This window comes from Pocillopora verrucosa, chromosome 6 (assembly GCF_036669915.1).
Source record: "Pocillopora verrucosa isolate sample1 chromosome 6, ASM3666991v2, whole genome shotgun sequence".
Taxonomy (NCBI): domain Eukaryota; kingdom Metazoa; phylum Cnidaria; class Anthozoa; order Scleractinia; family Pocilloporidae; genus Pocillopora; species Pocillopora verrucosa.
This window is the reverse complement of record NC_089317.1, coordinates 7,072,850-7,088,641: the sequence shown is the minus strand read 5'-3', so window position 1 is coordinate 7,088,641 and position 15,792 is coordinate 7,072,850. Positions and strand designations below refer to the sequence as shown.

Below are 15,792 nucleotides of genomic sequence, written 5' to 3'. Positions count from 1 at the left end.
CTACATTAGTGATGACGAATTTTTGTTGCTTTACACTAGCTACGAATCACAAACCTAGAACTTCCGTATGACCCGTTCTCTGAATTTGACTTCGAAAATTTTAGCGACGAATATTTGGCACAGTTTAGACTTTAAAAAATGCACATACCGTAATATAAGATGCAGTCAAGGGAGTGTTTGTGATGGAGAAGAAGCTTTATGTTTGCTGTTATGTGTTTTCCATATCAGTATAGCGACATGGTACATTTATTCAACAAGCCTGTTCCTGTTATCAGCATGATAAGAAATGAAGTGTTGAATTACACTTATGCAACTGGCGGTCATCGTATTCAACAATGGAACTATCAGCGGGTCACCCCACCTATCATGTAAACGTGATCAAAGTAAAATAAGAAATTATAAAGACAGACGGGTTGCCTCACCTACCTGGGGTCCCCCACCTCCATGTAAACAGGCCCTAAAGGTGTAAACATGTAGTACTTTTCTTTCTCCGCACTGAATTTACAATCAGGTAACTTATATGAACAGCGGTACGGTACTTTGGGCACGCCCTTTCTTCGCCGAATTTTCTGTTTATTCTGCTGTTATGTAACTGTCTTTGAGGACTATTTTCTCTTAAGATATCTTTTCAAGTATGATTCTAATTCTGTTAGTTAGTTCATTATAATTTTTATATTACCAATCTTGTTTTAGTTATGATCAACCTTAACCGCAATAGTCAAAAATTTAAGGTAGAAAATGATTTTGTAAAGCGTAAACAGCTCGAAAGTACCTACTTAGTACGTGAACTCCGTTCTGTGTAGCTTAACGTGATTCGCTAGTTAAGTGTAAAAGGATGAAGAAGATAAGAGATTGACAGCTCAGTAAGCGTCACCTTTATAAGCGGTGACCCACACTTCTCTTGAGAGAATTTACCCTGGTTCCCGCTATAGTAACTTGTGTAGAAAAAGGAGAGAACGAAGAAAAAGTCAACAGAACGATGGCGTAGTTTACAGGATTCCCTGTGAATGCGGCGAGGTGTACATCGGAGAGACTGGAAGACCTACGCAAGACAGAATTAAGGAGCACGATCGAGACATCCGACTCGCCCGTACCGAGACCTCCGCCGTTTCAGAGCATGCCCACAACACTGGACACGAGCCACTCTGGAACGAAGTAAAGTTTATTGATCGTGACCCTTATTACTACACGCGCAGAGTCAGAGAGGCAATTCATATAAGACTCCACCCTAACAACATCAACAGGGATAGTGGAATAGAAATTCCAGAAGCGTGGATGCTCACGATCAAAAAACACAACAACAGGAGAGCCGTGCGACAGCGGACCGCCGAGGGAGCAAATCACTGAATGAAACAGCAAGGATCGAAATCCACCAATCAGAGCTGTTAAAAAACAACTAATCACAACAGAGCATCATGATCATTCGACCTCATCGCCTGAAGAAGACTAGCAGTGTGCAGTCGAAACATCGCGATCTACATCACACGTGACTACCTTTATTGTTATTCACGACGATGAATAACCACAGCCTTTTTTTACGAAATCTTGAATGGTGTAAACCACTGAACAAATTTCCAGCAAAATAGGTGGAAATCACATTTGTAGAACCCAAAAGAATTTACTCCTACTTTAAAAAAACAGAGAATGCAAAATGACATTTAACAAAGTCATTAACTTGAAGCTGCAATAAATTTACAAGAAAGGGTAAATCAGTGCAATGTCATCTCTGTCGGGGAACTAGTTAGTTATTACTTTTTCGCAAGTCTTTCTAACAACACCATCATAGCCTGAGTTTGCTGTTGTCGTTGTTGCAAAAAAGCCACTTGAAGTGTTTGCATCTGATCTTGTCGCTATGCCATGTTTGCAATCATAGCCTACTAGTTTTTAAAAATCTGCGCTTGCTTCTCTTTTTCGTTTTCAACTTCTCTTGCTTTCAAAGTGAGCTCCTCTTCACGGATCTTAAGCTCCTTTTCTGACTTTTCCCGTGGAAATTCGGTAACATCAGCTAAAAATTAAAATTAACAGATATGAATGAACTTCCTTAGAACTTGTTGTCGCTACCCACTAGCTTAGTGCCGGAAAACAAACTCAAGAACTCAACTGAGTCAAAAAGAATAAAAAAACGAAAACGATAAAAAAATACTTACGATTGCCGCTCGGCAGGTTTGGCGGCGGAACTTGAAGCTGTCCTGGTTTTGACATCTTTTTTCTACAGATCAATTTTGACCAAATTTCGTTAGGCTAAGATTTATCAACTCGTTAAGAGACGCAGTTTATTTAATCGCAAGGAAAAAATTCGAATAATGAAGAGTTCAAACAAAATATTATGGCAAATTCTGACGTGGGAACGAAGCGATTTTGCAGTAGCGGATGGCGAGAGTACGGCGTGAATTCTCGCCTTAGGCATGCGCAATCCGACGCGCTTTGCAGTGTAGACTTTCGGTCGCCGTAATACAGCCTGCATCTTAAAGTCCCTAAAATCAGCCGAGAAGCTACTGCACGAAAACGAAGTAGAAACAACAACTAACTTTGTTATGTATTTCTGTTACGGTGTTGGCAAAGGTAGGTCTAAAGTCAGAAGGGCGCCTTAGATGAACTCTGATTACGAGGGGGAATGTTAAGTGGAGGGATGCAGAGGTGTAGGGGTTATAGGGAGACCAAGAGGGGAGAGGGGATCTAAAAACATTCCATAAAAATAGCAAATTAATCTACTCTTTAAAAAAAATTTTAAAAGACAGGTGTTTCGAAAACGTGAAAAAGCTCTACCATGCTTCCTTGTTAAGTCACGGTTTATTCACTTGATTTAACGATCTTACTACAACGCTTCGGTTAACTTCCACTCACAACTCTCGGCTTATTCTAAAGAAACACACACCCAACTTTCCGTTGTAAGCACGTGGAACAGTGCCATATATGGCGCGATAAAACACGTGTCGCATTCATGTTTGTTTTGTTATCTATAGATAAACGAAATCACTCATAAATGTCAATCAAATTAAGAATAATCAGCGTATCGTACAGCTACCAACACAGGTGTGTAATTCACTTACGCACCTAATTTTTTTTCTTCGCAAAAATTGGAAAACATGGTATGGAATAAAAAAATAAAAACACTACAGATCTTCAAAAGCTAAAATGCGGTGGCTAGCCCGATAAAAGGAGGGGTTTAGATGTGGTTTTTAATACCCTTTTTCAGATATGATCCAAAAGTCAATACTTTTCATATCAAACTCATGGGGTACAAATAGTCTTAACATGAATGTGGTGACCACGCCCACTTCAACACCCCACTCAAATCGAGTGTAATTTTCGAATGTTTTACCATCGTGCGGATTCTCTACGGAAAAAGCACTCAATGTACCTCTGAAATATTAAACTATAATATTGTGGCTTTCTATTTCGCTAATTTCTAACTTGAAGGTAAAGTTTTTCCCTCGTCATTTTTACCTTTCTCCGAGCGGTTGCGTGAAATTAACAAGGCGGTTTTGATCAAAACACGACCGAGCGAAGGGTCTCTGGCGATATCTCTTTTACGCAGGCGCAAATTAAAAATGTACCGTCAGAATCAAAAAGAGGAACAAATTTCCTTTGTTTTGATATGTAAAGTGTCGAACAAAAAGGAGATTTACCCTCGTCAAATGGCGTTTCAAAACAGCTGTATCTTCCTCCTTTTGATTTTTTCCTGTTTTATAAGCGTGAAAGCAGTAGGAGAGGGATCGGGAAACTCAGAAAGCGCTTCGGGAATTAATCTGTCATCGTTTATTTACGAGATAAACAAGTAAGATTTGTGAAGTTCGTTGAATTATGAAGTCTAAATAAATGCCTTTTTTAATCTTGTTTGCTGGATTTTTCGTAAACTTCTCTCATTAATTTTTCGTTTCAGCTTACTAATCCATACTATTTCAAAGCAATGTAAAGACGAAGACGGAGAACCATGAGTCGTTCCTTTCAACAATCGTAAACAAAGTGTTTGAGCAATCAGATGTACGAGGTGTAATAATCAATAGCGGCATATCAGAAGTCTTCAGAAAGAAAGTATTCTGTCTTCAGAAAGCTGTCAAGAAAGCTAGTAATCGTGGCGGAAGGTAACTAAATGCACTTCTTAGCAAGTTGGAAACGGGCCCTCGGTATCGATTTAATATCATATCGATCTCAATATCATACAGTTTTGTATCTTTCTTCCGTGGATTCGCCTTTCTAACGAGGGTGTATGTTGAGTATTCATTGCAAAATCGCTTTGTTTTTTTTATTTCCCTCTTTGGCCTGTCCGCCATTTTGAAAATTCGTAACGGAGAGCATGTGCATTACGTGGGGTTAGTGGTTGCATACACCTGGAACCGAGAAACACAAATGTTCGTCGCACTGGGGACAGAGTTTGATATGGTAGATGCCTATCGCACAGACTTATTGACTAACTGACTGACTGACTAACTAAGAGACCAAATTAATACATGAATGACTGAATGAATGAATGTCTCTTCAATGCCCCCTTGGTTTGTCACAGAGAATGTGGAAATGAAAGAATAAAAGTATTTTTTCAAGATTCCCAGACTGCAATGTTCCAACCAAGGATCACATATGATGGAATTCCTTTTGTTATCACTAGAAAGCGTGTGTATGATTGTCATCAGGGCACTGACAGGCATGCATCTGATAAGCAGCGAAGAAAAAAATGCTAAGGTGACAAACCTTAGCATTACACTATCGTAATGTTTGAAGATATGTTAATCCATGAGCCTGTAGAAGCCAGTTTTCTGTGACCTTTGCCTCCGTGAGGCGAAAAAGTAAATAGTTAAAAAAGAAAAAAATAGGACCAAAGCTGGGAAAATAGTTGTGCAGAATGTGTTTGTTTATACAAATATAATGAAATAAAAGACACAGAAGACTCACATTTCTGCTTTCCAATAACCACCATATTTTCTACTAAATGGTGATTGCATGGCAGAATTGCTTTCTTTCGCTGATTTCAAAATTCCTACCTGCTAGAGGTACAAGACGAAATAAACAAAAAAGAAAACGTAAATTTATTCATGAAAATAATTCCAAGGAGTGTGCGACTCGTTTGGAGTGCAGAAAAGTAATATGTGGAACAAACCATAGTAAATATTGGGCAAAGTCGACTAAATATGCCAGCTGTACCTCCAGCCAGTAGTAAAAAACGTTTTCACAATCACGTATTGGAAGAACCGTAGCCGTAAAAATTAGGCAAACATGACTGATGTTGTGTAGTGCCGCCATGGACGAAGGTAAACGAGAGGTGCGTATTATTTCATCAGTCACTATTCTTTTTTTTTATGTATCATCCAGAACCGTATGTTTTGGCAAGCAGTAGTTCCATTTCTGCTGCTTACATTATTATTGCTTGGGTATAATCAGGAAATTATGTGAACAACTGAGCACCTACCCCTCCAACGACCCAACAAAAGTCAACTGATGACAAGTTATGGTCAACGTTCGGTTAGGGGAAGGGGTAGGTAAGTATTTGCCCAGATACTGACATCTGACCACATGTTGTTACCCCTCCAAAACTTTGGATGCAAAAAGCCCACCACGTTTTTCCGCAAACGTGCCTTCTTTAAAGAAATTAATAAGGTATGAAATTTACGAATTGCCTTGAAATTTGGTCAGAAGACTCCCAAGATAAAAATCTATAAAAAAAAACTCTGTGAGGGAATTCCGCTTTTCGAAATTGGTAAAATTTTGATAAGCAAACTAGACAGAAAAATTGCAAAGAAACAAATAGCAACATAAAAAAACCCCGCACAATTTGGAAGGGCAACCCCTCAAGATTGGAATTGTGCAGAAATTTAATTGTGCGGTCTGTGTTGATACCCGATTTTCTCAAAGAAACATCGTCTTGCACTTCAGTCGGTTTACGATTAGATCAAGCTAAAAGGAATGTTTTTTTTCCTGATAGCGCATTTCGTAACTTTGCCACTGATACATAGTTTATGGTGGTAACGCTGTAACTAGGCGTTAACAGTATCTTTTTTTTCGCGAAGGACAACCGTGAAAGTCGACTTTATTCTTAAATATGAAGATCGGTGACACTGAGCATGCTCAAAGGCGTTAGGTTGCAAAAACAACAAGCGCGATCGGTAATAAGCAAAGATGGTGTAGATTATGTTGCATTAAATAATCTCTTTTCGGGCATAATCTTAAGGAAATATAACCCGGAAATATAAACCCGTTAAAAAAATTAATTAATTGGAGAGCCTTGTCAGCAAGCGGTAATCGTCCAACAATACTTTCCAGCGTTGTAAACAGTGGACGGCTCATTCTAGTACCAACGTATTTGCGTATACACTATTCTATAATAGATCACACATGAGCTACCTATCATAAAGATGCCCGGCTACATTTCCAAAATGGCTACCAAAACAACGAAGGAAAAGTGCCGATACTGCAAGCGTTTTCTATATTGCTCGCCTTGTTGTGACACATGTCTACTTAACCGCGCATCGCATGAACGAGCGAATTATTGCTCTTCAAATTCCTTGATTTGTCCGAACTTTTAAATCGATCTACAGGAAATTTCTAACGGCTTTTGAAGCTTTGTTTCCAGACGATGCAGTTGGGAGTGGGAGTTACTACATGTGATATTGCAGTTTTTTTTTTTTCAGTTTTTATTAGACCATAAGTTTTTAAACTACGAGTGTTTATCGTAATTGATTACAATATCATAATGATTTTAGGCGGATACAGAGCCCCTCTGGACAACAGCCTCGTAGCTGTGGCCATGCGGTTTTAAACAAAGTTCACTCATTCACTCATATATCACGGGCGACGAGCCGAGAAAGAAAAATAGTCCAAAATGTGAGTGGTCAGCGGAGAAACAAGTTTTAACTATTTATATGGAGGCAAATCATTTGCAGTTGCAGAAAAGAATCGTGTTGTAAAACCAAAATGTCACCAAGTTATACTTCGCTAATTAAAAAAGTTAAGGAATTTTCCAAACACTTTGACTGTAAAAATATTTTTACCGCTATATTAACCAACGGAGGCATCGGGAAAAGAAATCGGTGACACCGGGAGAGGCATCAAGAAGAATGATATTTACGTTTGCTAATTTGTTGTGTGACGATAAAAAAGTATCTTGACTTCCAGTTGTTCAAGGCGTTAATGACAGTTGGCTTGCTTTTCACTTGAATTTGCAATCTAGATTGTTTTTTTCCTGAAAAACGAAGAGCTACGCAACTCTACTCTCGATTTTTATATTTTTGAGTTTTTAATAAGTTTGTATCCACCCATTGTTTATTAAAGCAATAAAGGATATATGTAAAGTTAACACTTTTGAAAAATAGCTGAACTTCTTATTTAGCGAGGTATCCTGTCAACAGAGAAAGACGTTTTTCGTCTTTTCACGAGCGTGGGACAAAGAGGAAAATCTGAGTCCCCACACGGAATCGAATTTCAAACCTGCGGAATCCGCGCTCCGATGCTCTACCTCTGAGCCACAGAGACTCTATGGTGAGCGAAGTCTATTGCGAAGTTCATATGACGCGCGTCCTGCACACGGCTGGGATCAGCGATGTCGATAACGTCATGTTTGTAAATAGATTAAGAGAGATGGTAAAGTTTGAGCTCAGTTAAGAAATAGAGAAAGATTTTCTCTTTGTCCAACGTTTGTGACAAGACGAAAACATCTTTCTCCATTTCTTTACCGAGCTTAAAACTTACCATCTCTCTTATTCTAAGGGCGCGCGTAGATAGTGACGCGAACGAGTGAGATGAGAAATTCCATATCTGAAAGCAACCATGTATTATTCTGTTTATCGTTTAAACACAACAGCCCTTTACTGACAAGAAAAGCCGACTTTAATAATGAATGAAAATAAAAGGATCAGCAATCTCCGAATAAAAATCGTAAAACGAACGACTAAAAACGATGAAAAATGCTGCGGAAAAACCGTGTATGACGACTACAACTGAACAACAAGAGAATTCTACATGCAAGTAAGCAAGGTTAGAGAGAATCTTAGAAAATCAAATGGAACGCAAAAGCACTTATTGGCGAACTAATTGTTCTAACTTAGATGGCCAAATATGAAATAGAAACTATAACTGGAGCAACACAAACGAACGACAAGTGAGAACAAAACTAAGTAAAATATAGCCCAACAACAAGAGTAGTAAAAGGAACAGAGGTTGTTATGCAATAAACTGATTGGAATTATAACAAACTGCGCGAATATCGTGCAAACAAAAACGAATGAAGCGAGTACGTTTTTGAACAAAGGCGCGTGTCCAATTACGATAACAACAGATGAAAACGAGATGAGAAATGCCAGTAAACAAAAGAGCGAATGTCCCTGATTCCTAACCACGGAAAAGCAAACGCAAAAGCGGGCTAAAGACAAATTTCAATGAAACTATTTAAAACAATGAAAAAAAATAATAACTAAGCGAATTTGCGGGGTTTACGCGCTAGAGAACAAGATAAGCGACTAAAAGCGATTCGGTAATTAACAAGGTCAAGCACATGTACTGAATGTAGCAAACAGTATAAACAATCCTCCCCTACCAGGAGCAAGTTCTCTAGCTCTTTAGCCTTCTCTCAAACGAACAGTTCAGTGCGGCAGCAGAAACTCAAAAAAATCGTTTCAAAAAAATTAATAACAGCGCTCTTTCAACATTCACCTAAACAATAGGCAACTTTTTTTCTCTTTCAGCTGCAGACGAGTTGTCATTAAAGTTGCTTCTAAACAACATCGTGTGATTGGTTTCATATCACCTCTCGCTACAGGTCACGCATCTTAAGATTGTAACGAGACACGCACGGCAGATTTTCCGCACCTCACATTGCAGTTAGAGACTTTCCGTTTTTCGCCTGGTGATCTCTTTATTTTGCACCTTTCCTCTGGCAAAGAAAGATAATGTTTTCCCTTCTATAGTAGTAACATAATCCTTTGTGGTTTGTTTTTTGGGTTTTTTTTTTGTATATTTGGGCGTTTCAGCGTCAGATAGCGTTTTTCTGCCAAAACTACGAATGATGCGTTCGTCTTCTTATACTTTAAAAGTTTTTAGTGGCAGGAATCCGCCACTCCCCCCACTACCCCCCTGAAACTCTAACCTTCCATGCTCGTAGTTGCGACTTAATCCAAATCAAAACTTTCCTCCTTCTCATGACTAATTGTTGGAATCAGATCAGTAGAGCTAAACTATAAACCAAGCCTTTGAGTCTGTTCCTTTGACGTCTCCATCGTCGACCCGTCCAAAGACTGGGCCAGAGAGACTGCCATAGATGGACCTGATCAGAATATTTTATGCAATTAACACATAAAGAGAGAGTCGGATAATCTTGCGGGAATTAAACAAAGAAACTCTGCACCTAATTTTCAATTACGAGATGGTTGTATTCAAATGTATTCAGCTGAAGCTACAAAGGAAAAGCATAAAATTTACCAGATAAATACTTTATAAAGCTATACTGAAGAATTATTGACCGTATTCCAATGACTTGCAATTTATCTGTGCAAACTCAATAGTAATAAAATCTGAATATAATCTCGAGTCAAACACTCAGAAAGACTCGCTTCATGTTGTTAGCGGTCGCTCATTATTTATCGCCTATGGGGGGGGGGGGGGGGAGCTGATTACGCCATGATAAAATTTATGATTCCCCCTCATTGACAATGAATTGGTGGTCAACCTTCTATAGTACTCCCTTACACTCTGTTAGAGACGACTGATCACCCTCCCTTCCTTAAAACCATGTGACCCCCCCCTCCATCAAAGAAAAAAAGGAAGTGGTGGTAAATAAAATGTTTGGTCTCTAAAACTCTTTTCATGACTGTGGGAGCAAGATGGGTTGACATTCACTCTGACACCTAAGTTTGTTATCCATTCGCCGAATTTATTTTAAAAATTCTTTCCTACATTCCTACATACCCTAATTTAATACACTATTCTCTTTATTAACCTGTATAACTGGTTTCTTTCGTCTTTCACCACAGGTATTTTAGCATTATCTCGACCAAATCCTTAGCATCCGAGCAAACTCCTTCCATCCTGTTTCCTTAATATCGCATGTCAATGGAGTCGCTTCGGTAACAAAACTGTAATAATAATGACGTGGTACACTTCCTTTATTGGAATGGAGCAGATATTTGAACAGAAATCTCATCTTTGAAAACGAAGTTTCGAAAAAGTTACACAGCTTACTGCAAACGGCTTGATTGTAATTCCACTATAGGGTGCGTGGATTAAAACGACTTTCAAAAGAAGGAAAAGCCATCAGGGTTCTTAAATCAGTTCAGCGCAATACATATGACATTGGTATATGAGAAATACTACCTTTTGCTCTCAGAATTGTTTCCTCCTTTTATTTCTCTTCCCAGGAGGATATGTTGGTGTCAAACATCAGAAGCCACTTCCAGGAAAGACTGGAAATGGGCTTTGACAACAAAAGCAAATTAGATGGGAGGGGGAGGGGGAGGGAGAGGGGGAGGGGGAGGGGGAGGGGGGGAGGGAGAGGGGGAGGGGGAGGGGGGAGGGAGAGGGGGAGGGGGAGGGGGAGGGGGAGGGGGGTTAGAAGGGAGGGGAGGGGAAAACTACTTTTCTGTTTCTTCCGCCAAGCTCTTATTAAACTTACAGATGGAGTTTTCAAGTTTTCCTCCCCTTACAGCCCGTGTAGTCAGGCAATTAATGGAGGGATCATGGCTCTTGTAGGATAAGGAGTGGATGGGGGGGGGGGAGTGGGAGGGGAGGGGAGGGGTTGTACGGGAAGTGAGGGAGCATAGCAGCTTTGCTTTAGCAGCAGTCAATTTCCTGTCCTTCCCAATCCCACTATTATGGCTTTGTTGAGGAAACATTAAGATTTTGCGATGTTTCGTTTCCTTTACATGTTTTTGCTGTTAGAAATTAAAAACCCAACGAAAAAAAAACTTACTGAGTTGTGCTCCAAATCGTTAACTGTGAATACTACCCGTTGTTTAGATCACTCCACTAACTAACAGTCGTCCACCTGGTCCTCATTGTTCGATAACGATAACCACTGCATAAATCTCCATCCGATAGATGGTGCACTATTCTTTGTTAACACATCCGCTGGATAGCGATGTATTCATTGGATAGCGTTATCCGCCCTTTGAACAACTGGGTCCTGTTCTATTTTAGAATCTATTAATTTTTTTAAAGTATTTTTATATGACTTCGAGGATGTCGGTTAACGTTTCAAATCCGTTGTCTTTATTTCTGATGAAAGTGAAGACTTTATCAGCTCCATCTTTCAGAGAGTTCCTTTATAAAATTTGTTCAAACGATTTGGTTACAATCTGTTGACCAAGCTCTAACTGCCAGTCTCTTTAGCAAAGAATCTATAATTGGTACAAATCCAGATCTTCCTGTATGGGAAACCGACAATCATCCCTTCATTCCTGGGGCTATGCGTCCTCGCCTGCCGAATCGCACATCTACTAACTCGTAATTAGGCCCCAGACCTGTGTGGAAACAAGCATCCGCTGGCAATACATTACCCTTTAAGAGTTATCCACAGCACACTTTGTTTACCTCGCCCTTGTTGTGTCCCCACCCATCCCCTTTCCCCGCACACCTCCCCTTTAGGAACCTCCCAGTGGTCAAATTTCATTTAATGGCTGTGCAGATCGAAACAGAAATAAAAAACAATTTCTGTAAACTTTTTTTTGCTTTGGTTTATATTGAAAGAGAGGCGCTCGAGGCTTATAAAGAATGGAAAAAATATTGCTGCTCGTGGATGATACATGCTTATGATATTCCTTTCATAACAAAACTCTAAATACAATGGCGTTTTACACTTCTTTTCGTCTAATGTAAATACCTCAGAAGCATAAGCATCACCTTAAACTAAAAAAACATCACAAAGGTAGCTATTATAACTTGAATGTAATCTAATCAAAGAGCAACTAAAGACAATTTAAAAAGCTCCTTCCTGCATCTGCAAAAGGGAAAATTTAAAAAACGTTACTTAAAAGGAAAAGTACAAAAGGAAAAGTCAGTTCCACTCACTCACAGCTTTGTTCACATTTGTTACCATTGTTAGACAAATCTTAATTGGTCAGAGTCTTGCTGACTTTGATTGCCTCGGCATAACAAAGGAGTATCGGCATCACTAATACTATTCTAAGACAAGTGCCAATTAGTTAGCTTCCTGCTAACTTAGTTTGGCCCAGCAACAAATGCAGCACCGGCAATATCATTGCCGGACAAGCTCCAAATTGGTTAGTGCCTTGTTGACTTTGATGGCCTCAGCAATAGATGTAGCACTGGTATCACTAATACGATTACGAGACAAATTCAAACTAGTTAGCGTCTTGTTGACCTTGATTTCCTCAACAATGGATGTAGCACCGGTATCACTAAGACCACTGTTAAACAAATTCAAATTAGTTAACGTCTTCTTGACCGTGATTGTCTCAGCGATCGATGTAGCACCGGCAGCATTAATACGATTCTGAGACAAATTCAAATTAGTTAGCGTCTTGTTGACTTTGATTGCCTCAGCAATAGATGTAGCACCGGCATCACTAATACCATTGTGAGACAAACTTAAATTGGTTAGCGTCTTGTTGACTCTGATTGCTTTAGCAATAGATGTAGCCCCGGCATCACTAATATGATTGTCATACAAATTCAAATTGGTTAGAGTCGTATGAAAATCTTGCCTCTGGTTGTCATCAAAAAAAAATTGTTCAAGCTTCATGGCGGACAACTCGACGTAACTACAAACATATACCTCAAATCGTGTGCATATCATGCAGATAGTGCTGCACTAGTCCAGAATGCTGCACCTTATTTCATGGGAATTTGAGCAATCCGAAGTCCTCTGAAGGTGCACTGTTCTACTTGTATGTCATTTAAAACATGTTGAAGTCGGCGGATCTACACGAAACTACCCTCACACCGGTCATTTGTCATAAAGATGTACGTTATCATGATGCTGTATTTCTCCGTGAAGTTTCTATCAGTCGCTCCAAAGAGGACGAGAAATGGATATTTTTCATATATTTTAGCAGATTTCCGCTTTCTGAAGTAAAAACAAAACAACCCAAAAAAAAAAAAACTTCGAATGAACGCTAGTAAACACTGAAAATCTGAGAGTATAAATCGTAACTGTCAGCGGCAGTACCACATGTAAAACCCAGTTGCAATCGCAATTTGAACGACATGGGCATCTCCTTTCAAAGAGCAGATTCGGGCAGTTATCACTTCCTTGTGACAGGAACTAAGATATTTCGAATCATCTGAAAACTGTCGGAAAACTGTTAGAACATTTGCATAAGATATGACGAGGAGAGACTTATCACCGCCGCAGTGCAATCGAGTCAATCGATATTTCCTTCCATAACAAAGTTCGAAATAAAAGATTTAATGGAATCATAATGTCATAATTCTACCTTTCAAACAACTTATTATCCACACGCAAATCGCAACTTGTCACTTGAAAGAATTTTCCCATGATTAATACGTAATCTGGATTGCTTCATGTCCTTCAGGAAAAAGAAGAGTCAAAGCTCTCTTTAATTTTCCCCTAAGGTGGCCGGCTCACCAGGAAGAAACAGGAGATCGTTCGGTCCAATAACGTTGATCTGTAGAGATTATCGAGCTAATAACTGAGAAGATTGTGCCCTTTGGTTCATCAGTGACAGCATTAACTATTTCAAATCTGTATTTCTCGCTCCAACCGACACTAAAAATAGTTCCTTTGTAATTTTGTAAGCACTTTCTATAGCATTTTATTGTCAAGGAAAATAAATCTCAAGGCTCAAAGCCAATATAACGTTCGAGCACGTGAAAGACTCCCTGAAAAAAGCTAAATTTTTGGAAATTGATTGTGATCAAATCCCTGTTCCGTTTGTTGTACAGCAGGGATACTGAGTAGTTCAAAATCTCCACTTGGTGATGATTTTCGTGCAAGTCGTACAAATTGCTATTGTGGCGACTGGGTTTTACATGTACTACTGCCGCTGACAAGTTGCGATTTCTGCCCTCTCAGTGTTTACGAGCGTTCAATCGAGGTTTTCTTCTTCTTTTTGGTTGTTTTCACCTAGAATGCGCGGAAATCTGCTGATATTTCGAAAAATGTCCATTTCTCGTCTTCTATGGGGCGACCGATGGAAACTTCATGGAGAAATACGGATTCACGCCATCGTGACAACGTACATGTTAATGACAAATGACCGGTGTGAGGATAGTTTCGTGTAGATCAGCCGACTTCAACATGTCTTAAATGACATACAAGTATAACATTGTATCTTCAGAGGACTTCAGATCGCTCAAATTCCCATAAAAGAAGGTGCAGCATTCGGAATCTGGATGATATGCACACGATTTGAGGTATATGTTTGTTGCTACGTCGAGTAGTCCTCCATGAAGGTTGATCAATTTTTTTTTAAAGATGACTACTAGAGGTGAGATTTCTCTTCGGGATATTGTTCATAAGATAACATTCTTTCAAAGCCTTGAATGTTTCATTTTTCTGAAACATTTATTGTTGAGAACATTAGATGTAAACATCGCCAAATTATGCAATATCTGATTTTGAGCTTCGTTCGCGAATTTCCTCCATAAAAAGTAGAGGCAGGCCCGCAGAGATTTTTACATATTTCATAACTAACTAATATTATAACCAGCTAGGTGGGTAGTTTCAGTTGCAGAATCGGTGCACTTTTGGAGATATTCAGATAAACGTTTTCCCTGTTTTACCCGACAACAAAAATGACCGAAACTGTACCGAGATGAATAATCTATTGGTGTGTTCACATTCACTCCCAGGGAAAATTGAATGAATCAATGTAGAGACGAGTGATGTTACTATGTATGATAGAAGTGCCAATTTGTGATGTTTTATTTAGCTTGAGATAGAAATAAAAATTTCACTCTTTTTTGCGACGTTTTTGTGTAAAAACGAGGCCCTTGGCCTCGAACAGGCAGCCGCTGTTACCATGGCAACAAGAGTGCTGCGACCTTTAAAAAGGGCATTTTTGTGCATCCCCCTGAGCGCCTAACTGCATGCAAAATTTGAAGGGGGGTTGAAAATTTTCATTCCCTAAGATGTTTGATTCTTACAGAGACTTGATCTTAATTCGGCTGTTTCGTTCTGGTTAGCAGCTAAACCTCGTCGCAAGCGCCCTCCAAAGGTTTTCAACACAGCACCACCACCAGGTCCAGGATCTGCAAATGAGGATGTTCCTGTGGTAATTGTACATGATGTTGGTGTACAGGCAACTGGTGATGACGCCCAGTTACTCTATTCTGTTGAGGAAGAGGTAGAGGAAATCTCCAAAGCCTTGGAGCTGCCAGATTTGGATGCCGAAGATTCTGATTGTGGCTGACTTTGAGTTTTCATAAACTACAAAAAGTGTCAGTTTCACACTTTATCACTTTATAAGCTGAAGTTAAAGGCCCATTTCCAACCTTGAGCCAACGCGTTCGTTTGTTTTCGTTTTGAACCACCGCTTTTGTTTAAATAGCGCCTCTGATTGGTCAGTTATTTTTACCTTGTCAGGTCTCAAAATACCTTCTGCCTTTTCTCCGATGAATTTGAAGAGCTTATCAAAATAATTCTGTTTAAAACAGTTCTATACGTTTTAATCCGGTATGGAATTGGATGAATCTATTGATTTAGTAGATTCCGAGGCAGTAAACGCTTATGGATCGGTTGTTGCTAAAGAGAAACGCGAAAATCCTTGCGAGCATTTCGAAGAAGGTGAAAATGTTGATCCACCACGTTTTCATTCATTCATCAATTTTTTTAATTGAAGTTTGCCATCCTTGTTAAATATGACCAAGGGTCAGTTGAAGTTTCCTGCC

General features: G+C 39.4%; 1 protein-coding gene across 1 annotated transcript; it reads right to left on the bottom strand.

Moving 5' to 3' along the window:
- Positions 1-12,175: 12,175 nt before the first annotated feature.
- On the bottom strand, positions 12,176-12,682 carry LOC136281834 (NLR family CARD domain-containing protein 3-like). The gene has a single exon (XM_066168864.1). The coding sequence runs from the start codon at positions 12,680-12,682 to the stop codon at positions 12,176-12,178; it is 507 nt and encodes a 168-aa protein (XP_066024961.1).
- Between the last annotated feature and the right edge of the window lie 3,110 nt (positions 12,683-15,792).

Bases quoted from the DNA above. Each gene is read 5' to 3' on its own strand.
- LOC136281834 (XM_066168864.1), bottom strand. From the start codon at position 12,682: ATGAAGCTTGAACAATTTTTTTTTGATGACAACCAGAGGCAAGATTTT.